The sequence below is a fragment of the Medicago truncatula genome, chromosome 7 (assembly GCF_003473485.1).
Source record: "Medicago truncatula cultivar Jemalong A17 chromosome 7, MtrunA17r5.0-ANR, whole genome shotgun sequence".
Classification (NCBI taxonomy): Eukaryota; Viridiplantae; Streptophyta; class Magnoliopsida; order Fabales; family Fabaceae; genus Medicago; species Medicago truncatula.
The window spans coordinates 39,281,497-39,306,206 of NC_053048.1; the positions used below are offsets into that span (position 1 = coordinate 39,281,497).

The 24,710-nt window shown below is 30.6% G+C and overlaps 1 protein-coding gene across 1 annotated transcript; it reads right to left on the reverse strand.

The window, feature by feature from the left end:
* Window positions 1–11,993: 11,993 nt before the first annotated feature.
* Window positions 11,994–14,136, reverse strand: LOC11440049 (chalcone synthase). The gene is made up of 2 exons (XM_003624476.4): window positions 13,820–14,136; window positions 11,994–13,204 (listed from the first exon to the last, which is right to left on the reverse strand). The coding sequence occupies exons 1-2, from the start codon at window positions 13,995–13,997 to the stop codon at window positions 12,207–12,209; spliced, it is 1,176 nt and encodes a 391-aa protein (XP_003624524.1). The 5' UTR covers window positions 13,998–14,136; the 3' UTR covers window positions 11,994–12,206.
* Between the last annotated feature and the right edge of the window lie 10,574 nt (window positions 14,137–24,710).

The window sequence follows — 24,710 nt, forward strand, 5'->3', positions numbered from 1 at the left end:
TTTCCGAGCAATTTATCTTTAACTTAAAATAGTTAACCACCCTAGTCCACACACTTTGTTCCACCATGGACCAGTTTGAAAACAATTGGCAAAAGATATTTGGATAGTTTTCTACAAAATAAAAGGAATTTGGGTACAAAAAATGTGTCAATGAAATCCTATGTAGATGGAGAATCATAGATGTGACCCAAATTGAAACCTGAAATCAAAAGGCTTTCTAGTGGATATGCGGCTGTCCTAGTTTATACTTTACAGTATTAGCGACAGCTTCAAATCATTAGCCCCTTTTATCCATTTCTTTCCATTTACTTTGATTATCAAAATAATGATACATTTGAAGGGAAAAAAATACTACTAATGGATATTGTCACTTCCATTAATTTCTTAGCTCAATTGATCTATCGGTCCCTTAATTTATTTCTTTTATTCAATTTGGTCCCATAAATCTTAACTTTCTCAAACACGTCCCTTAAATTATTTCTTTTATTCAATTTGGTTCAATTTTAATCCCCTAAAAAAAAAGACCGTTGGATTACGGAGGTCTATCAGATTTTATAGTGTATCACCAACACCTAATTTATTCCCTCATCTTCATCTTCTTCCCTAATCTTCATCTTCATTCATCCTTCATTATTTTCATAAAATAAAATTAAAAAACCCAATCTTTAATGTGCAACATTTCCATCCATCGCATCTTTGCAGCTAAAGATGACAAATTCAAAGCCTCTAGCTCTACCACTATTAAACTAATAATCATCGTCATCAACATCAGCCTAGGAGGTTGCACTCAACGGTGCCGGAGCCCAGAACGCCTGCGATTTCGATTCCGATTTAGTTGATTTGGAAGAACCGTTGTTCTTCTTGTCCTTGTCTGATTTCTTCTTCTTCTTCAAAGTATCAAGCACTGCAAAAAAACCTTTTTCGCTTCAACCATCTCATCTTCTTCCAAATATTCCTGGTGCGTTATTCTTCCTTCGTTGTTGATTGAGTTTATTGGTTGCGATTCGTTTTGATTCACTGTTCTGTGAATTTGATTTGTGTTCCCTAATTTTCAATTTTTCATCTTTGGTACGATTTGATTTGTGCTTCTGCAGAATTATGCTCTTGCAATTTCTTGAAACCTCTGCAAATCGTTCACTACCGTTACTGCCTCCTGCTCTGCCACCACACCACCGTTAATTCCTGACGCACCGCCGTGACTTCCCTCCGCGCCACCCTTACGGTGTTACAGTTTTCATTAAGCATTCTATGGTTTGTTTTAACAGGTTCATCATGTTTGAAATGGGTTTGTCTTTGTTTTTTAAGAATTTGTTGTTGAAGGGTGTGATTTGCATCAAGTTAGTAGTGTAAATTATACTTTAAGATCTAAGAGATATAGTGAATATCATAGAGCTTGATCTATTGCTACGCTTCAGTTTAATGGGCTGAGTTTGTTTGAGGAAGATGATGAACTTGTTGGGGATGACAATGATGTTGTGATGAGATCAAGTGTTGAGTGTGTGTATGTTGAATGAAGATGAAGATGGGGGATACACTATAAAATCTGGTGATTGTTGAATGGTGTATGTTGGATGTTGGTGATGCACACGATGTTGTGATTTTGTGAATGAAGAATGAAGTTTGAAGTAAAAAAATTAGGTGTTGGTGACACACTATACAATCTGGTAGACCTTCGTAATTCAACGGTCTCTTTTTTTAAGGGATTAAAATTATTAAAATTGAACCAAATTGAATAAAAGAAATAATTTAAGGGATGTGTTTGAGAAAGTTAAGATTTATGGGACCAAATTGAATAAAAGAAATAAATTAAGGGACCGGCAGATCAATTTAGCCTAATTTCTTTTACAGGTGTATTACTGTTCTGATTAAGAGAGAACAGAAAAATGAACATTAAAAGGACAATAATAAGATGCAAGACAAGACATCACTTAAAGTACAAGTTCAAGTTGATGAGAAATTCTTTTCGACACATATCCCATTAACTGGATTTGTTTTGGCAACTTGGCCATGGACTATCAAGTCAAGATATTTGATAGGATACAACCATGGGCAGATCTGAACTCACAATATTGATGGGACACAATTTTTTTTTCAAATAATTAAATAAAACTTACAAATGGGTTCTAAGCACATAAATCAGTCTTATATGCAGAATAATATGTTATGAGATGAGACCACCAAACCTGATTGCTTGTTCTGAGCATGAACAATGAAATGAGTCAAAGAAAGTAGAAACACTATAAGCAGAAAGGGGTAAAGATCCTCTCCATTTATAACTTTTTCCATTTGTTGCAATTTGGAGAGAGATAGACACAAAAAAATAAGTGGTGGGTCCTATCACTATTTTCTATGTGTCTATCTCTCTCCAAATTGCAACAAATGGAAAAAGTTATAAATGGAGAGGATCTTGACCCAGCAGAAAGTGTCTTGCCATAGGAGAATTTGAAAACTTGTTTCACACTTGCTCTGATATCAGATGTTTAAGTTTTAATGACTTAGTTTTTAAACTTGAAAATGTGTTCATCCATGAGATAAATGATTACACATGCCAAGCAATTCACAATATATGACTTAGCCTAAATTTAATAAGAATGAAAAGCGCCCGCTTATGTTTGTGTTGTGCACTTACTGCTGGGAGAAAAAAGAATGAAAAGGGCATGTTGAAGTGAGAAGTGAGGGGAAAGTGTTTACAACGTACTTATGTTTTGGATTGGGCTTGTGGACCAAACAAAAATAAATAAAAAATTCAGGTCCGTCCCTGAATACAACACGGATGTAATGATACAAAAAAATTTCAAAATCAAAATTCAAGATACGATACATAATACTTTAATAAAAAAATTAAATATACAACCTTAGTACATAAAGAAACTCCCTAACTAGCAACTTTCAAAAAGTGGTATTTCACTCGAGTATGAACTCATCACTACTTTTGACAAAAGTCGCATCTCCAAGCTTGTTCCTATTGCCAACTTCATCATCAATATTATCTAACACTGCCAAATCGTCACAGTGGTTTGCTATCATCTTGAGGTTCATTTAAAGTAGGGGTAGGAATAGGTCAGGTTATCTGTCAGAGGTCTATGGCCCATGCTACTTAAAGTCTAGCTCGGCCTATCTCTTTTATTAAATAGGTTTGACTCAAACTTTTTAAAAAGCTCATTAATTTAGATAGGTCAGACTAAGACTTGTAAAAAAAAAAAAACCCTATTCCCATATACGTGTAATTATATATATACTCCATTATATAATACATGCCTATTAGCATGTACAAAGGTTAGGTCAATAATAATAGGTCAGGTCGAACTTTTGAAAAGGTTAGGTCAAGCTTAAACAAATTTTGGAGTCAAACAATTTGTTTAAGTTTCCTTTTTTTATTTTTTGCATTTTTGTATGATTTTATCATGCATTGCAAACTATTTTTTAAAGGATGATAGTATTAGTAGCTATATTTGTTTTTTAGGGGTATTTGGTTCTTTTTATCAATATATATTTTTTGTTCTTTTACAATGTTATGAAATCAACAAGCAGATAATTTAAATATTTCCTTTCATTAGTCTATTTGATTTAAAAATGAGAAGTCAAAATTATTTAAGGTTTCAATTCCTTGTCTTTTGAAAGTAATAACTTATGCTCAATGGCCACTCTCATTTTATATATATTTTTTTGACAAAAATAAAACGATATTCATTCATTCAAATCGATGGATTACATCATTCAACACCGTTAAAATCGTAAAGGATGAATTTGTGAACAAACTCACAACATCCAAGTTAATAACATATAACGGCATAATGCCTACAAAAATATATGATAAAATAAAAGTGTCTGGAATACTCATGCCCCGGAACAGCAACATTGATGCCTAAATCTTTGATTGAATAATTGATCTTTCAATATGAATCAAATGAACACCACAACAAAACGGAAAATCAAACAACGCCGCACAAGATGACGAACAACACACAACCACACTCAGATGGCGAAATAACGAAGAAAAAACATAAATCTATGTGAAAATCACTTATTTAAATTGAAATAGAGAGAGAAAAAAAAGATGAAGATGGGTGATTTCAGGTCAAATTCGACCTAAAACCATCCCTCAATGAAGAAGTTGGAAGAGAAAACCTAGAGAGGAAAAACTAAGGCCGACTTGTTGGAGAGAGAAAATAAATTCAAAAATGGAGTATCTCAAATTTTTGCTTACATATTGATAGGTTTAAAAATGCGAAAACAATTTTTATTTTTGTATTTTAGAAATGACAATTGTTAGTAGTTAATTGTTAGATTAATATTTACGTAATCATAATTGATTCGAGTTAGCATATGTTTACTGGTAAATATTAATAGTGAAAGTCGTTGTTTTCTCTCTTCTATCAAATGACCTTAGATATATTGTATAAATATAAATGTAGTTGATATTTTCTCTCTTCTCTCCATAGTTTCACTAGCTTTCTCCTCCTCTATCAGCATAATTTGAAGGGATCAATCGAATTAGGTGTTTCATTGATCACATTTTTTTTATGATATTAGAGAAAGTTTGATTCAGCTTAGGATCTATGAAGAAATTTGAGCTTGGATGGATAAACCAGATGGAGAATTTAGCTTGGTTGACCCATGATCTTGTTTATGTTGTTTTATATTATTGCATTATGTTGTTGAAATTGTAATGTTTAATTTATGTCGTTGTAGATTTTGATTTAATGACAATTTTTTTTTTCAATTTTCTATGTTCTTGACACGATTTGAATTATATAATTTGAAACGTGCCAAACACTTTGAAGCACAAGTTTTAAGACAGTATAGAGAGATTTTTGATTATATAATTTCAACCAGTTTATAATATGGTACGAGGTGTTACGAACAATGTTTGGATGATTTGTCGCGTGTTTAGTTAAAGTCTAGGATGGTTTTGTGGTTACATAGTCTTGTATTATTCTCCATTTTCATTGCAAATTCTATCTCCATTCATTCTTTTATTTTATTTCTAACTTTTCATTTGAGAGTGTGTTATGATAGTATGATCAATACTATCCATTCATACAACCCCCAAAACTGTTGTGCAGTTTTTATGGGAATGATACAATGGTCAACAAAGACCTTCTAATTAATTATAATATACCTTTTGAGATTTGAAAAATTCATATTATATAATAAAAAAATCTGGGTAAAATAATACAATTAGTCCCTTAACTTTATTTTAGGTAACACTTTCGTCCTTTATCTTTTTTTTGTCACGATTTAGTCCTTTATGTTATAAAATGACAATATCTTATCATTTTTTATGAGATTTTTTTCAAAGAAATTTGATTTTCTAGGCTTGTATGATGAAGATTTACGTTTGCCTATGAGTTTGATGATTTATTTTTTTGGAGTTTTTGATTATTTTTTTCATAAAAAAGGATAACTATGTTGTTATTTTATAACATAAAGGACTAAATCGTGACAAATAAAAGATAAAGGACGAAAGTGTTACCTAAAATAAAGTTAAGGGACTAATTGTGTAATTTTGGCAAAAATCTGCAAAAAGGGGTTGAATTATATAATTCAGAGGGTACACAAGAAGCCTGGAGGGTAGAAAAAGAAATTGGGTTAAGAGAGTCTCAACTCTCTCAAATCGCCCAATAATAGAATGACTATTACTTTTTTCACCATATGTTTTTCCTCGCGCGCCCTATTTTTTTCAAATTTTACCTCTAGTCTGGATTTTGTTTTCCGGATTGCATTGTTAAAATTTGCAAATGTTTACGGATTTGAAAATTCGGAATAATGTTTTACCAGAACTTTTGCAATTTTAATCTTCAAAATTCGTAAAATAAAATGCAAATAAAATAAAAAGACACAAACATAAAAAAAAACTCATTTTATTAATATATGAACAATACATTACAATAATTTTCAAGTTTTTTAAGCTTATTATATAAGATCCCAAATCTATTTCTACTCTTAACTTATTACATAAGCAATACCGGTGACCACCGGTGGGGAGGAAAGAGGGGGGAGGAAAGAAGATGGCGGGGAAGAAGAAATCAATGTTGCCTGATAGGACATACCAGTAGCTTTAAATTTTTTGAACAAGTGAATGCAGATAGAGAAAGGTAGAGGTAGATGTAATGTTGTTCTATGGTTTGTTCTTCTCCAATGGAGGAGGTAATCGCGGAGCATTTGGATTCTTCCATGCCTCGAGATAGCATTACGGCGACGATTCAATTTTAAACGTTGAGGTGATGCTTAGATCTAATTCTCTTATGATATCATATTATTCATTATGAGAAATGATTCATACTTAGTGCTTTATGTGCTTTTATTCATTTGCATGCTTATTGATTTTTTTGATTGATTCTAAATTTCTTTATGTATTTTTTTCCCTTATTTTTTGCACTCTCTTGATATTTGTTTCTTTTTCTTTAGGAAGTATGTTATGTCTTGAATTGTTCTTAAAGAATCTGATTGAATTTATCCAAAATCACATTTATGTGTCTTTTGACCATTTTATGACATATCTATTGATCTAAAATTGATAATTTGATTATCTATTTTTTGCAGGTTTCAATGGTTTTTCGGTAGCCAAATCTCAAATAATAGATACGATTATTATTTATTTTTTAAGTAATAATGTTTTAATCGCACGGGTAGACGAACTAGTATTATCTATAACACAAATGCATGTGTTTATTGGGTACACGAGAATTTTTTTATTTATTTATCATGATTCAAAGCAACTTACTATTGATATGATGAAAGATACATCCTAGCTTCCATAATTAATATGCATTTGGTTGAGCAAGGATCTGATATTGAATTTTGGAGAGGCTCAACGGCACTTAAGTGCCGTTGGAGTGTTTTTTTATGTATAGATGTAGAACGACAGTTAACTATTGCAAAAGAACGAACGATAGTTAACTGTTGTCGAAGGTAAAATTGTATTTTTTTAGTGTGTGATAACATTTTTTAAGTGCAAACAACAATTTTCGTAGAAATTTGTTCAACTGTATGTAGTGTATAAAAACATTATATATATATATATATATATATATATTCCTGAGCAACTCAGTTAACACACAATTGATACATTTTATCATAATTTTTGTAAAATAAAATTGTGAGAAATAATATTTATAAAACAACTTTTATGACAACTTTCTCTCTCACTTATATTATGTTTTTACTTTCTCTCTTTATTACTTTAACTTTTGTATTAATACATCATTTTTTTTTTTGTAAATTACAGTTGTCTCATAAATTGTCATTGAAATAATTATCCAAATAACACAACTCTAAAATTATATAGTGTTTGTAAAATTATAAGTTATTTTTCAGTTTTTTATACATCCAAAATATGAATACCAGTAGAGTAGTTGTTAGTTAGGTTTTTTCTTTCTTTGTTCTGAACATGTTTTTAGTTAGGTTTTTCTTTTTTTGACAAATTTTTAATTAGGTTAGGTACAGTGAAATTTGTCGGAAAAATATCTGCTAAACTATCTCAACTTTAAAGGCGACATTAATGCTGCTTGACTGAAAGAGAGTTTATACAACCAAACCTCGTTCACAAATTCACTTCCAAACACGTCGCAACTCACAAGCACAAGCAGCGTGTCTTTGCCTCCACAAATCTGTCAATTCTGGAAAAATTGCTCCTTTCTCCTCAACATTACTCTTCCTCGTATCTCTCGTGGCTTCCTAAAATATAATAATATATATACACAAGATACTATACTGTATAAACTACTCTTATATCGAATAAATTAATATATATAAGGTCTGAGGTTTGAATCTCGACCATCACAAAAAGAAATTTCTCCTTAATTTAATTGTCGTTTTTGAATTGCGCATGATTCTTAAAGACATGATTACCCGAGTTCATGCTATTGGTAAAATTATTACTAAATATGTTCCTAATCATAAAACCATTTTAAGATTTTTTTTTTTCATTTTTAGAAGATCCTTTTGATATTTGCAACTAGAATAATTATTTCTTTACCAACATATCTTTATTTATTTTACATTTTTTCTTCCGTCAACACTAAATACTATGTTGAAAATATAAACTAACCCTTTTTTTTAAAGGACAAAATTGTAAAAATAAGAGTAATTTCAAACTAATCCTTTTACCATTCTTGAGAAAGTCAAACTAAATTATTTTTTGTGGTTGAAAGCAAATTTGTTCACTTTTGCTTTTGATTATTATGACAGGTGGCGACAACCTCTCTCATGTATCTGCATTTTTATGTAATTATTTATGTGTTATATTCCATAGGGAGGTGATCCCTTGATTTTGCACCAATAACTCTGTAATGACTTTGTAACTCTTTTTGGGTGATTCATCCGTTGCACGCCATGTGCAAATGTTTATATCATTTCATTTTGGTTTGTTAAAAAAATTATAAAAACAAAAGTAATTACAAACAAATTTAATAATGCGACTAACTTTTATAATGCATTCTTAAAAAAAAAAAAAAATCTTAATTATTGTGAGTTGACCAAAAGAGTCTTATAAATAAGAACGAATATAATATCATTCACTAAAACAATCTTATTTATTGTATTTAATGGAATGATTAAGAGAAGTGAAATTCAATAAATAAATATACATTAATGGAAAAAATAAAAAATATTGCATTAATACTTTAAAGTGACAATTATTTTAATATAGAGGAATACTCAAAAAGTGACAATCATTATAAGTCATAGAAAATATGTAAATACCCTAAGTTTCTCTTTATATATCTCTTCATGTCAGATCACAATCTCTATTTTTTCCATCTTAAGTGGTCAACCGGAAAAATGGGTGTTGACATTAAAATTGATAAAAAAAAAACTACAAACCAATCCAAAATAACCAAAAAGGGCATAAAACTAATATTCTTTTGGATGTGTTTGGGCCACCATAAACAAGAACTATTCGGTTCGGTTCATTTCATTCTTGAACCACAAATTTAGAACTGAACTGGACCATAAATTTAGAACTATAAAAAATTTGTAACTTGCTATTTAACTTTTAGTACTATTAAAGAGTCATACATCAAATATTATATGGTATGAACATCTGTTTATATGTATGGAGACGATACTCACTCAAAAGTCGGTTTTTAGCGGTTGTGTTAAACCCCAAATTTTTAAAATGATATAAGAGCCTCTAATCTCTATAGTATTTCCATTAAACCGACTTGTGAGGTGAGTAATCTTCCCTCTTAACAAAAGTTCTATCTTCTATCTAATGTGGTACTTGTGTTTTTCCGATAAGTACATTAGAGGTCAAACATTAATCCTCGCTCATTTTTTTTTTTCAATTTCATCACCAATGTAGAAAAATTAGGATTAAAATGATGACAGATGCCTTGTTAAACTTACATAATTATATATTTCCTCCAATGCCTTGTATAATGGACACATCAACAGTATATTGAATCACGTAGAGCTGTCAAAACGGGCGGTTCGGTCCTAAACGAGCCGGCCCTAACGGGCTTCGGGCTTTATCGGGCCGGGCCAAAAAGTCCGGTTGAAAAAACGGGTTTGAAATATACTACCTGCGGGCTAACGGGCTGACCCGTATTAAAAATTAAAAAAAAAATTATATAAAAAAGTACTATAAAATACTCCTATAGATTTTTTATAAATAATTTTTTAATATGTTTAAATAATGTCTAGCACAAAATAAAATGTAAACATTTTCGTACACCAGTCGTAAACTAAAACGGCGAGGAGAACAATTTTAAATAAATTAGATACGTTATGGTTATAGATATTTACTTCCCTAAAAAAAAGTTATAGATATTTATATATTTGATCTTTAAAATTATAAATAACGAAACGAATAAATATAATTTTATATTACATTTATATGTGTTAATTCATTGAATTTTCACTTTTATTTTTTACATTGATAATCAACAAAGTAAAGAATTATTTGAAAAATATATAAAATTTATAGGATTTTTTTGTTATGCAGGCTAACGGGCTACCCGTGGCCCGTTCGGGCTAGCCCTAACGGGTACCGGACTTTTTAGGACCGGGCTAAAAAGCCTATTAAAATTTGGGCTCAATATTTAAGGTCCAAGCCCTATAATTAATCAGGCTAAATAGGCCGGCCCGCAAGGCCCGGTCCGTTTTGACAGCTCTAGAATCACGGGAGTCTTGTAAGAGTGGCTAAGAAAATGGTCTTTGACTTTACGAAATATGAATCTGATGGCAAGAATGTCATGCTTAAAGCCAGTATGGCGCTGTCTACTATGGGAGACCTTGATAGGTTTTCTATCATGCATGGCCATTCAAAATCATTACTACCTCCGTTCATTTTTAATTGTCATATTTTGACATTTTATACAAATCAAGACAATCAACAATTGATGCTACTTTTGATGCAATAAGCTATACTTTTACTATAATGATCTTATTCATTTAATATCTCATTTCATATATTTCTCTCTCCACAATAAATAACTAAGGATAATATTGGTAAAACAACATTTAATATTTCATTGAACTTTGAAAGTGACAGTTAAATAGGAACAAAAATTTTCTTCAAAAGTAACACTTAAAAAAGAACGGAGAGAGTAGATTGATTAAACACATCATAAACCAAATACACTAGATTATTTTTCTTGTCTTCCTTTCATTGACTTTCATCAATGACAAACACCAACAACACCAGACTTCTCAAATCCCTCTATATTCATTATTCTTCCAACTATTTAATTCTCATTGATTACTTATTCATTATAATAAAATGGTCTTATATATAGGGACATATGGAGTAATTATAAGTGCAATTTGAATAACTGAAAACCAATCTAAATCAAACCGGATTAAATTAAAATTGATTTTGTATTTTTTAGAGATATTCAAACCAAACTGAACTGTAAATATTTCAATATTTAGATAAGATGATTTTTCGCCTCATAATCAAATCATACTGGAAACACCCCTAACCGGAAGTATGAGTGTCAACAAAATATTTTTTCATTAGTATGTTATATACGTGCAATACTTCAAATTATTATTTTTCATTTTTTATAATGAAAATATATCAATAATTTTTTTTGAACAATCAAAAATGGAAGTTAAAATGGTTACTTGAATAAATCATCATTCTTTTGCTTATATTTACCATATTATTTTGATAAAATGGTCAAGTATTATAAATAGGGAACTTCTACGGTACACTCACAAAATGAGGCATATCGGTACTCTTTCTTCATAATTTTATAAATTAACGATCATTTTTTATGAAATAAATAACTATTTATCAATATTTATATTTTATAGAACATTATTTCATAAGAAAAAGCATCAGTTCATTGTTTATAAGAATCATAATAATTTTTTTTACATATTATCGTAAAATATAATCAATATTCTCAATTATGAGTGCTAAAAATTCAAAAAAAAATTAATTTTATTTCGTTAATACTTCTGACGAATAACATTTAGTTATTATAAATATAAATTATAGAAAATAATATTTTTCTTCAAAATACAACTCATTTAACCATTAATTTAAAGAGTAGGTGTACTGATACACTCAAATATATTAGATGTACTATATAATTTGTCTTATAAATATTATAGAACTGAGAAAATAAACCGGATGTGGTTACTCTTTAGTGTTGAAATTGAGAAGAAGGAAAAAAAAAAAAAAAGTAATGATGAGGAGTGTCAACACCAAACTTTCTAAACCACACATATTCCGGCACATTCTTTTTAATTAAAAGTTGTGTTATTTGAGCATCCATATATGTGACAATTTTTGTGACAATCAAAATTTTACAAAGGAAATGAGGTAGTGATAAAAAAACCAAAGCAATAAAGAGAAAGTAAAAAGATCATCTGAATATGAGAGAGAAAGTTGTTACAAAAGTTATAAAAAATAGTTGTTCAAATATCATTTATCTTTAATTTATCAAAGACTTCATGTTGAAAATTAATGTCTATAAAAAAAAAGTGATGTTAGCATTATTTGAAAAATTATATATGCATTAAGGGAAATAATTCCATTGCAAAAACATTAATTACATTACATGAATTTCAAAAAAAGAAAAACCATTACATTACACGACTAGTTAAAATCATAATAACAACCTCTCAAAAATAAATAAATCATCATAATAATAAAAACACAATATTATCTCAAACTTTTTATTTGAGCATGCCTTTAGAGTTCGTTCGCAGTTCTCAACATGCAAATTTTATTTCCCAATCTATCAAATTTAACCCTGAACCGGAACACTATGAAGCACAACTGTCTCAACGGTTAAACCCGGTCCAAACCCAAACAAAACACCCCATTCCAACCCTTCACCGGTTGTAATCTTTCCTTCCTCCTTAGACCTCTTTCTCATTTCATCCAAAATAAACAAAACACAAGCACTCGACATATTTCCATATTCACTAAGCACGTGCCGGGTGGACCGGAGTTTCTCCTCCTTAAGACGGAGTTTTTCTTCAACCTGGTCTAAAATAGCCGGTCCACCTGGATGTGCAACCCAAAAGATCGAATTCCAATCACTTATTCCAATTGGTGCAAAAGCCTCAACCAAACTCTTTTCAATATTCTTTGAGATAATTCCAGGAACATCTTTGAGAAGATGAAAAGTGAGCCCAACTTCACGGAGATGTCCGTCAATCGCGCCATCAGAATCAGGAAGAATAGTCTGAGCAGCCGAGACAATCTCAAAAATCGGACGCTCCACGGTTAAATCTGGATCCGCACCAATAATCATTGCTGCGGCTCCATCACCGAAGAGCGCCTGTCCTACAAGTGAATCTAAATGAGTATCTGATGGACCACGGAAAGTAACTGCAGTGATTTCAGAACAAACAACAAGAACTCTTGCATTTTTGTTATTCTCAGCAAGATCTTTCGCTAAGCGGAGAACTGTGCCGCCTGCGAAACAACCTTGTTGATACATCATGAGACGTTTGACAGATGGTTTTAGGCCTAAGAGTTTAGTGAGTTGGTAATCGGCACCCGGCATGTCTACACCAGAAGTTGTGCAGAAAACTACGTGGGTGATTTTGGATTTTGGTTGACCCCATTCAGCTATGGCTTTTTTTGCAGCATCTTTACCTAGCTTTGGTACTTCCACTACCACTAAATCTTGTCTTGCGTCTAGTGATGGTGCCATGTATGCACACATGTTTGGATTCTCTTTCAGAAATTCTTCTGTTATGTGCATGTAACGTTTCTTTATCATCGATTTTTCACCTGAAAAAAGCGAAAAGTTTAGAAAAGTCCAAAAAGAAAAATACAAGAGATTTTAATTTTTTTCCTTCAAAAAAAAAAAAGAGATTTTAATTTTTTCTATAATCAAGATTTTAAAATGTAACCATTACATCAAGGTTTTTGATGTTTTTACAGCAATCAGATAAGTTATATTCAAAAGTAATCATTTTATGCAATATCAAAAATTGTGACATGAAAAGGACAACGATGAGTATGACTAAAAACTAGAGAGTAACATGATTATGATTATTATACTAATGATTAAGGATTTTTCTTTTAAAATGTTACTGGAATCTAATTTGCGACACAAACTTTTTTCATGTTTTTAAGTCTATGATGAAATTGCAATCACACAAAAAGTTAACTACAAATTATCTACAATATCATCAAATGCGACACAACACAACGTCTAATATCAAAGATTGCGACACAATATTTTTTTTTTTTTGAATCAGATTGCGACACAACTTGTAACATGAAATTTTGTCTATGATAATTTCTGATAGGTAAAATTCCTCAAAATCAAAAACTATGAAAAATGCAACATTAAAATCATAAGAAAAGCTTATAAAATTTGTAGTAAAATTAGAGACATACACATGCGCTTGAATTTTTCCTTAAGGTCAGTCATGTGCTCACTGTTGGTGATACGAAAGTAGTAATCAGGATATTCAGCTTGAGTGACACAGTGAGAAGGAGTGGCAGTGCCAAAAGCCAAGATAGTGGCAGGGCCATTGGAACGTTGAGCCTTACGAATCTCCTCCACAGTCACCATTGTTGTGGAGAATAATTAGCTAGAATGTAAGGGTGCAAAGATTATAATAAAAAATGAGATTTGGTGAGTTAAGAGTAGTAGGAGAATTTGGAAGGGGAATCAACTTTTTAGTATTGTTGATTTGGTGGATTGAATGGGGAAACATAGCTCCTATAAATATATTTTTGACATGGAAAGAATTGAGGTGGACAATACATGCAAAAACTAAGAAGTGAGTAGGTTTGAGGGACGGATAGATTAGAAGACACGTGTTCTTGGGTATTCTTATTAAGATGTGGTAGATATGGAGCCACATACTAAAATTAAATCAACAAAATAATGGTAATTATTACCCTTTGTTTTTTGCAAAAGTATTTTGCCATTTTTTTTTCCAATTAACCTCGTCGCTAACATTCACATTTTTAAAATGTATAAGTTGAGTTTTTGAGGTTTGAACTCCGATTTTTATATATATTATATGATATTTTTATTAATTGAGTTAAATGCACGTGATATTTTGCCGCATTTTTATGTTGGGAAACTAGTAAATTTTTTTTATAAGAAAAACGAATACTTAATTTTTTTTATGAGGGAATACTTACAATTCTTTTGAAACTACTATAAAAAAGATAAAGGATATTTGTACAATTATTTTATTATAATCATTTTTTCAACTCTCTTATACTTACATTGTATTTTTATTATCTCTCATTTTCTTATTTTCTCTCTATTGTTTTTCTCCCGACCATAAAAAAAAGAAGTGGTTGTCTTAATAGTTGTCACAAAAATGGTTCTACAAATATTATTCTTTCAAATTTTATTTTATTTTTTTTAAATTCCAATCATAATTTTTATACCCCCTCTAATCATTATATATCCACATCTAAATATAAAATCTTTTAAGTTTTTTCTCTGTCTCTTCTCATAAATTTCTTTTAAATTTTTGGTTGTATTAATTTTTTTTTTTATCAACACACGTGTGTGTCTGTGTTTTTTTAATGACTATATATAATTGTCGATAAATGATATTTGTGCAATTATTTTGTAACATTTTTTTAACTATCTCTCATACTTATATTATATATGTTCTTATCCTCTTTTTTTCTTTATTATTTTTGACCAATAAAAAGAGTGATAAAGAAAGTTGTTTGAAATAGTTGCTAAAATATCACTATTCATATTTCTCTTGTTTATATCAATTTGACATTGACTAAATCTTTCTTAGGAGGCTCAATTTTATGTTGTGAATCTTTATCGATGGATGATTTAGAGAAACGTAATAAAAGATTTTGGGAGAACCATGACCTTGAAGTTGCAAACAAGATATGGTAAGGTACAAACAAAAAATGGGTATGGAAGGACTACAGTCAACAATTCAACAAGGTAAAGCAAGCATTAGGGATCAAGATGGAAAAAAACATAGGAGAATAACACTATACATGTGAACAATGAAGATCATGTCATTGATCAAGAGAGGGTGGGACGATCACGCCAAGAGAAAGAAACTCTCCAAACTTATTGGAACAAACACGTTTGAGGCAAGTACAAGAAACAGAGAGAGATGATTGAAGATTGAAGATTGAAGATTGTGAGATTGTGAATCCCAATTGGTATGTCGAGCCTTCTCAAATTATGTCATATGGCACGACTATTATTTGGGAAGATGAACCGGCTAAAGTTAAGTTTAAGGTAGATGGAGATAAATTTAAGTGGGAGCGGAATTTAGTTTTTTTGACTCGAGATTTTTTAATCTTGTTTTGGTGTCTTCTTCGGTCGGCTGAATTTGATTGGAGGTGGGATTCGAATGAGTGCTAGAACAACTCATTTTCGAATGTTTAATTGGGCTCAGTTGTGGTGATGAGAAGATGATGTGTTGTTGGTAGGGTTTTGCCAGCTTTGTTGGTTTTTAGAGGGGTTTGATGTGAGTACCGAGTAGTGGACAATATGTGTTTGAATTTTGTTATGTAGTCATTCATGATTGTGGTTTGTAGAGTCGAATTTTGGTGTTGGCTTTGGGTTTGAAGGTTTGTTTTTTATCGGTGTTGGTGGTAGCCTTCGGTGGAGTCGTGTCTTTATTGATGTCTACGATGTACGGCGTATGAATTTTTTTTTTGGTGTTTCACCTAAATACGGTGTTATGTAGTTTTTGTCTTGTCGATCTCTGTTTGTCTTATATAAAGATTTGATTGTTACTAAATTTTGCTATTAAAAAAAATGGTAGTTAAAGATAGTTTTCAAGATCTTTGTGCGGAAAAGAATAGTGGAGTATTTTACCTCATCAGTGTGTATTCCTCTTCTTCGATTGCGGGAAAGAGGGAACTACAGGATGATCTAATTGCCCTAAATAATGGAAATGAAAAATGAGAGTGGTGTCCTTTTTGGAGAAGTCTTTTAAAAGAAAAGATTTACTCTAATTTTAATCAAGAGAGGATTATGAATGCTTTATCGCAAAGTTAATTTAGTCCTTTGGAATGAAAAAAAAAAAAAAAAACTCTTTGTCGTTATCAATCGAATCATCATTTTATAGTTAAGCTAACTCTTTGACCATTATTTTTTTGGAAATAGTTTAGTGGTTAGAATTCATCTTTTTTAAGGTTAATAAGTGGGGTGTTCGGGGCCGACCCCTGCATATAACCATGTATGTCCCTGCCAACTGAGTTATGCTCATGGGGACACAACAATCTTTGTTATAGAAAAAGTTGTTTAAAGATATAATAGTTTAAAGGTTGTAACTCTATCTCGACCATTATTTATTTAACCCAAATTGGCAAATAGTGTGTTTCTGTGTGTATATATATAATCGACTTCTGAAGATTTATTGCTTAAATTTGAAAATTAATTTCCTAAATATGAGGTAATCTTTATGTTGATTCCGTTTGCTTGTTCAAACAAGCGCATACTACACTAAAAAATTCAGAAGAATTTCCCAGATAGAGTCAAATGCCAACTTCCCATCTTGATAATATTTTCCGAAGATAGATAATTCAGAAGAATTTGCTTGTCTCTTAATAAACTCGACATGAGAGAGTTTGTTAAATAAGTGCTACAAAAGTGGATGCTATTATCCATGATAGAACCAAATTCGGTGACATCTCCACGACCTTTGTTGAAATAATCAGCTACTCTTTATGAGTTAACCTCGAAGTCAACATTTGTAAGTTGAAGTTCATGTATCCACCGAATTGCATGATGTAAGCCCAGGGCCTCCCCAACATCGACAGAACAGACCGGAGTGACCCACATGGTTTTTTAGCAGACATGGTTTCCATCTGAGTCTCGGATGCACATACCCAATCCTACCTTATTGCTGGTATTTGAAAAGGTGGCATCAACATTGCATTTATATCTTCCACTCCTCTGTTTCCTCCATTTGGAATTTACAACCCGGTTATGGTGGGAAGTGCTTGGAATGGAAGATATGTTATTATGACTTGTAGGGTTTTGCTTGCGATTAGCATTCCTCCAACCTTCTAAAAGGAATTATAATTCTTTCTAGAATTGTAACACTCGAGTATGTCACCTGTTGCCACAGTTTGAGGTTTCTAGCTTTCCAGATACTCCACATTATGGTGAAGATGGTCTCAATCTGAGCTGTAGACAACTTTTGCAGCAAGTTAAAATTAATATCTAGAGCATTATCAAATTGATTTAGAAATGGAGAAATCAAATGCCAAACATTGGCTGTAATCCAGACATTAATTGCTGACTGACAATGAAAAAGTATGTGGTAGCTATCCTCATGGGGTCTTCAAACATGACACAATCCTACCTTATTTTTGGTCCCTATAAAATTAAACTATTTTAAATTTATTGTTTTATTTATTTTTAAAATGTCGATTTTCATCCATTTGGAATATTAGTCCTCAATGTTAAAAATCTATTGACACAAGTGCAAACAAAACGGTGATTGGGCCCATGTCATGTGGACATTTTATTTGACATGACATCCAGTTTGCAATTAAGTTAGCAATTTTACTATTTTAAAATTATGAATAATATTTTTGTCTGAGGTGTTGCTTTTGGTCAGTGGCCGGAGGTGTGTCAATCTAGTTTAGATTCTTCTTCTCCATCTTTTGCACTTGATTAATTTATGTAAAAAAAGTCAATAATATTTATTCTTTTACAAAAATTTAATAAATTTTTTATAGTAAATAATTTAGATAACATTAAAAAGTTTTGAAAAAAATTGTAATTACAAGTTATGCAGTATGGATTAAATTTTCTTAGGAAATTCTAAAAAAAAAAGATTAAATAATATTTCAGTTCTCAAATTTCGTTTTTAGCTCCTCTATAAATTTTCTTCAAATAATGTTCATTTGAATATTTTTTATTAGCATTTTTTGTCACTGTTTATAAGGAAAATCCTGCATACTCAAATTTTGAAATGATTTTTTGATACGGACTAAAAATAAAATTTGATATATTTATAGGGATCAAAAACTAATTTAACCGAAAAATATATGAACTAACAATAGAAGTGGATGAAGTTTCGATTGAGGGGAAACCAAATGTTGTTCCGAAGCGGGTAAAGGCCCAATCCTCCTACCTAAAGTCCATTTAGGAAGATAACACCTAACTAGAAGCCCAAATGCACTTGATCATATATCGGCTTAGAGTAAGGCGCTCAGAGAGAACATGAGCCCTCCAAGTAATTAAACGGTCACCCGACCCTCGTGCCACAAGGGTGTAACCATCAAAATGCCCTTTCTCTTCGGCCAACGGAAAATCTCTAAATATAATGACCCATTGCAAAATTAGCTACGCATCCTCATCTTGAAAAAGAAACCTCAAAGCACCTTTAAACCTCGCTTAGTTTAGAGTTGAAGTTTCTTTGCAAGTACACCACCCTACATTGGCAAAGAACCATTGTCAACCATCATTTATTAGGAGACTATTCACATGCAAAAAAATGTTGTACTCATTTTCCTTCCCTATGGCTTGTCTTCCATTCTTGTTTTTCTTGTAGGATTTTAATTAGGGACATCTTTAATGGACATCTAAAAGGAAGTGTTACTTTTTTTTATTCATATCTAAGGAAAAGTGTTATGAATACTTGTGGATGTCCAATTTCTGCAAGCTTTCCACATTCCATATGACACTATAACTCCCATAAGTAAAAGGCCTTAACGATTGATATTAGAATGTTAATGACAACATATGTTAAACCATTAATCTTTAAGTTATTTGATTTGTGCATGTGTCTTGTAAATACGACTCTTATTGTCACATTGTAAAATAAAATTTAAAGAGTATAATAAAGAGTCTATCATTCTCTCTTCTCTCCATCATCTATACTATTTTAATATATTATTATCGTATGGGTTAATTTCATAACACACAATGTTTTAATTTTTTTTTCGAGAACCAACTTAATTAGGTTTTTGTTTTTTAAAATAAATTTAGAAAGTTGTGACAAATTTTGAATATTTTTCACACCGGTTTTTAGCAATACCCAGTGTTACAACCGTTGAACCAAGATGAATTTTAGAACAACGTCTCTTCTAGCTTTTGACTTGTTTTAACTTAGAAAAAATATTTTTAGAAAAAGTAAACACCGTTCAACAATAAAGTATGAGTTAGTAAATGTGCACCTTTTTATTTGAACAAACAAATTCACTTGTTTGGATAATTTAGTAAATTGCACTCAATTTTTATTTTCCAATATAAAACATTCGAACATATGTTTTTTAAATTTACAAAAATAACATTATGTTTAAAATGTATTTGAAGAGTAATAAGGTGATATTTTTGTCTAAATAAAAAAGTACATATTTACTAACTTAAACCTTAATGATTTTAGCAACCACACATATATGAAACAAAAGTCAATTATTTTAATGTAATGAATGCAAAACTTGTAATTTTTATTTATTAGACTTTTTAACAAGTTCCCTTGTTAATATTTTCTACTGAATTTCTTTAGCAATAAATGAAATTGGACCCAATATAGTAAAAGATACGCGCCCCGAACTAGGAGTGTACGTGGATGAGTTTAGGTTGGGTTTGATCAAACCCAAGACCTGAACCATATAGGGTACTCCGGTTTGAGTGAGGTAAAATGTCCACCCATTATATTAATGGGTGAGTTTGGACAAATCCACTAGTTTTCGGTTTGTTTTAGATTGGGTAGTGGGTTACCCAAATTAATTTTCTGTTATTTTGGTAATATTAAATGACTAGAGTCCTCATATTTTTTCTCATAAAAATTACTAAGCTTTTTATTTTCTTTCAAAAATTGTGTAATCTATTTCACTATATTTATAAAATAATAAGTTATAATATTAAATAACAAATTTCATCATAAAATACTTGCAACAAATGAAAGTTGGATGATGTAAAATTGCGTTAACATCAAAATAATTAAAAAGTGCAGCATCATAATTTGTAACTCTAATATGTTTTGATTTTCAATATAGAGGATGTGTTATGTCAATTTTAGAAATTATACATGATTTATAACCATTTTTTTTTAAAGAAAGATTATAACCAAAACCTTTGTTATTCTCCTTCCTCCCTATGAAAATGAAAATAAAAGTAAAAATATGAATATTATTGGGTAAGTGAGTTTATTGGGTTTGGGTCTGATTTTACCAAAAACCCATTATTTTTTATGGGTTTTTCATTTTTTAAAACCATATCCACCCAACCCAACCCACTTTTCTGAATTTTTTTGGATAGGTTTGACGGGTTTTTTGAGTTGACCCAACCCATATACATCTCTACCCCGAACTTTATAATTTAGTATCCCCAACAACAACCCCCTTTGAAGAAATTAATACAAGCAAAAATAATAGCTCATCCGTCCCTTGATATATGGCTGTTATTACTACACATTTTATAAATTTATTTTTCCGTATGTATATGGACACACCACGAAATCAAACGACGCGCATGAAATCTCACCTCTCGTTTGTTAGGTGAGACACAACTCAATTCACGACCAATTGACTGTTTGTTCGTTACACTTACACACCTTCCATTCTTTAGTTATTTCTTTTCTAATACTTTAGCCATGCAACTATTAACATACAAAAACATTAATTACAATGGAAAATTGTAATTACACCAGCCAACTCTAGCGGCACAAATAGAGAATTAGGTAGGTTTTAAGGATGGTAGATGTTGTACCACGTACTATAACAATATGTTTCAATCCTAGTAGGACCGATTTGTTATTATTAATTAATTCATACGATGAAAACTTAAAAAAATAAAATAAAAAAGACAATTGATGAACCAAATTCCTTGTATTAATACATGTATTATAAATCCCATATTTAATCTTTGAATTTTACACTTCAATTTCTCTTCTCTTCTCAACTCAATTCCTCTTGCGTTAAGATTCTTCTCCATCTAAACATCCAAATTCGCTCATCCCCTTCACATGTCCCTAACATAAGCATTTCTTTTTCATCATATATTACAAACTTGGGTATTTAATTTACTTCGCTATTCCCTAATTATTGTCTTAACTTCACATAAAACCAATTTGAATGGGAGGACTCCAATCTTACAATGTAACAATGCTACCGTCTCCTCCATGCATGTTTTGTTGAATATTAACACTAACAAGCTTTTTTAGAAGTTCATCTTTTATCTGAGACACCAATTCGAATGACTGCAATGTTGCCTTAATATGCCAAGTAAAATTGAACCAATTCATTAATACTGATAATTGCGACTAAGAATATATAATTTATTTTTGGGAAGGTAATTATTGCAATAATTTAGCTGAATACACTAGTGTATAAAACATGGAGAATGAAACCTTAAATAACACTGTGATACTAACAAAATCATGAAACGATTTGTCAAAATCGTGTCACGACAAAGCTCGTCATGTGTATTATTTTATATAATTTCATTTTTTGACAAGATATAATCTCACAATGATAATCTGTTATATGAAAAGCTAAAATGAAATAAATTTAAATAACATTAAACTGATAAAAATTAACTGAATGATAAGAAATAAAAAATATTTTAGAATAATTAAATTTTCACATCTAAATATCTTTTTTTAAAGAAAGATCTTAAACATTACAATATAAATTTATATCAACAATAGTTTATAATAAATTTTTCATATTTAGTTAATAATTGAAGAAATATGATTATTAATAAAATATCCTTTTGTGTTATTTTTACATTTACCAACTAATTCAACAATTAATTTTTAATTAGCATATCCTCTATTCGCTATTAGTTATCTGTTGTCACTTGTCAACAAATTCATCCGGTAACATGATTTAGCAAGCTCATTTGCTATCGTCAATCAACTACAGAAGTTCATCTACTCTTTTTTTTTAGGGGTAATCAATTGTCAGCTACTAACTTATATGCTATTTTTTTGTTACTTAAGAGAATCTACTATCTAGAAAGATAATAAGGGAATAAATGGGAAGAAAAAGGAACAACAAGAAATGTATAAAGATGATAACAAAATGTGAAGTAATAAACATGTATTTAATTAATTCATAACCAAGGTATATATGAGAACTTTATTCTACTGTGCTTCGCTCCACTTTATTTTGTTTTATTAATTGATTTGAATATATTAAAATATATTATAATCTAATTAAGGCTGATTATATATCCTTTTGTCCCCACACAACCTCAAAATTATATATCGTGTCTTCATATGCAGTATCTATGGACTATGGTCACTTAATTATGGCAACGGTCCTTCACATGAAGGGTGGCGTGGGAGAAACAAGCTATCTCAATAACTCCTCACTTCAGGTATTATCTTCTTATATATAGAAATGAATTTTATTTATTTATTTATTTTTTATGGATCAGTAGTAAACTTAGTCAACAAAAAAGAAATATAGCAAAATGACATAATATTTGATAGTCGGTGAATTTTTTAAATTCCATTTTATTTTAATCTAGTTTTACACTGGTTACAAGACATTAATAAATTCCTAGGACATGATCTCATGTTTTTATTTTTCTTTAAAAAGAAAAACTTAGAGGGTCTGTTTGGTTCAAAAGAGTGGAAAGGATGAAATATTTTTAATTTGACATGTTTGGTTCAATTTTTAAAAGGGGATGAGAGAGGAGGGGAGCAAAATCTCTTAAAAGACCCACTTTTTGCTCCCTCTAAATTGGAGTTTTTCAAAGGGGAGGGGAGACGATCTCTTTAAAATTCTATCGCATTGTGAAAATTATCTCTAGATTAATTTAAAATCTCAATATTATCTTCGTAACAACTTTTATTAATATTAAGTTATATTATTCCTATTTTTTTTTAAAGTTATATTATCCTAATAACAACTTTTATTATTTTATTTTTCTTGCAAATTGTAACAACTTTTATCATTATTAGGTTATATTATCCTTGTAACAACTTTTAGAGTTTTTCTATTTACACCCCATGTTTTTCTGGTTACACCCAAATTTTCTTAATTTTTTTTATAATACCAAAATTGCCCTTTTATATAAATTTTCTTAAAACCCTAATTTTATTCATTGTCAGTGAGTTTCACCCTCTTTCACCCCACAAAGCGATCGATCAAACAATTTGATGTTCAATATCAATCTCCATGAAAATTAAAGAGTGAATCAAAATATTTTTCATTCATACTCAATTGGATATAAGTAAGTGAATTTCTTCTTCTATTTGCTAGTTTCAATTTTTTTCCTTCAGCTGCAATGATGCATTGTACGATTACGGTTTTAATTTACATTGGCAAGGTTAACTTAAATTCAGTTTAAGTAGGTTCATGTAAACTAAGTTTACATGAACCTACTTAAACTGATTACATGAACCTACTTAAACTGAATTTACATGAACTTACTTAAATTGAGTTAACATGAACCTACTTAAACTAAGTTTACATGAACCTACTTAAACTGAGTTTACATGAACCTACTTAAACTGATTTTACAAAATCGCAGAACTATGAATCGCAGAACAAGGAAAACACAAAATCAGAACTGAGAACCCATAACAAGAAAAACACAATCGATTGAAGAACAACACTTGCTAACCTGATTTGCTTCGAATTTTCTTTGAAATCATGAATGGACGTGAAAAAGTATGGTTTTGAAAATCTTCGTAGAACACAATCGATCGATTGGAGAATTATGGTTTTGGAAGAAGGGTTTTGGGGTGTAACCAAAAAAGAAGGAATAGGCTTTTTGAAAATCAAATTTTATGAAAGGGTAATCTTGTCATTTTGGGGTGCAACCATGATTAACTAGGGTGCAAGTAGAAAAACTCCAACTTTTATTAGTTTATCTATTATTCTTATTTGTTACATTTAAAACCACTCTTCCAAGCCTACCGCTACTTTGTTGCCGCCAACCGCTGCTTCAGACTTCCTCCAACGTAAACTATGAGTAATCTATTATCCTATCGGTCCATGAAATTGTAAAAACAAGCATTTTCTTATATTTAATTAAGTTTAAGGGTAAAATATTAAATTGATTTTAAAATCTCTCCTTTCCCTTTGTGAACCAAACCTATTTTTAATTAAAATTTCTCCCCTCCCATCACCTCTCCTCCATTAAAATACATACTCTCTTCTCCCTCCGTTGAACCAAACGGACCCTTACAGACAAAACATAAACAAACTAAAATTAGAGATGAGGTGTATGAGGTGTTCAAATCCGTTGAAATACCACAACCTTTATCATCCCAACTATACTTTTGAGAAAATATCATGTATTTTCCTTTTGAACACCATGTCTATTAAATACTATGTATGTAATATTCCCCTCTAATCA

Coding starts and splice junctions, on each gene's coding strand:
- LOC11440049 (XM_003624476.4), bottom strand. CDS start 13,997: ATGGTGACTGTGGAGGAGATTCGTAAGGCTCAACGTTCCAATGGCCCT. Junction 13,205..13,819: donor GGAAAAATTCAAGCGCATGT/GTATGTCTCTAA, acceptor CGCTTTTTTCAG/GTGAAAAATCGATGATAAAG.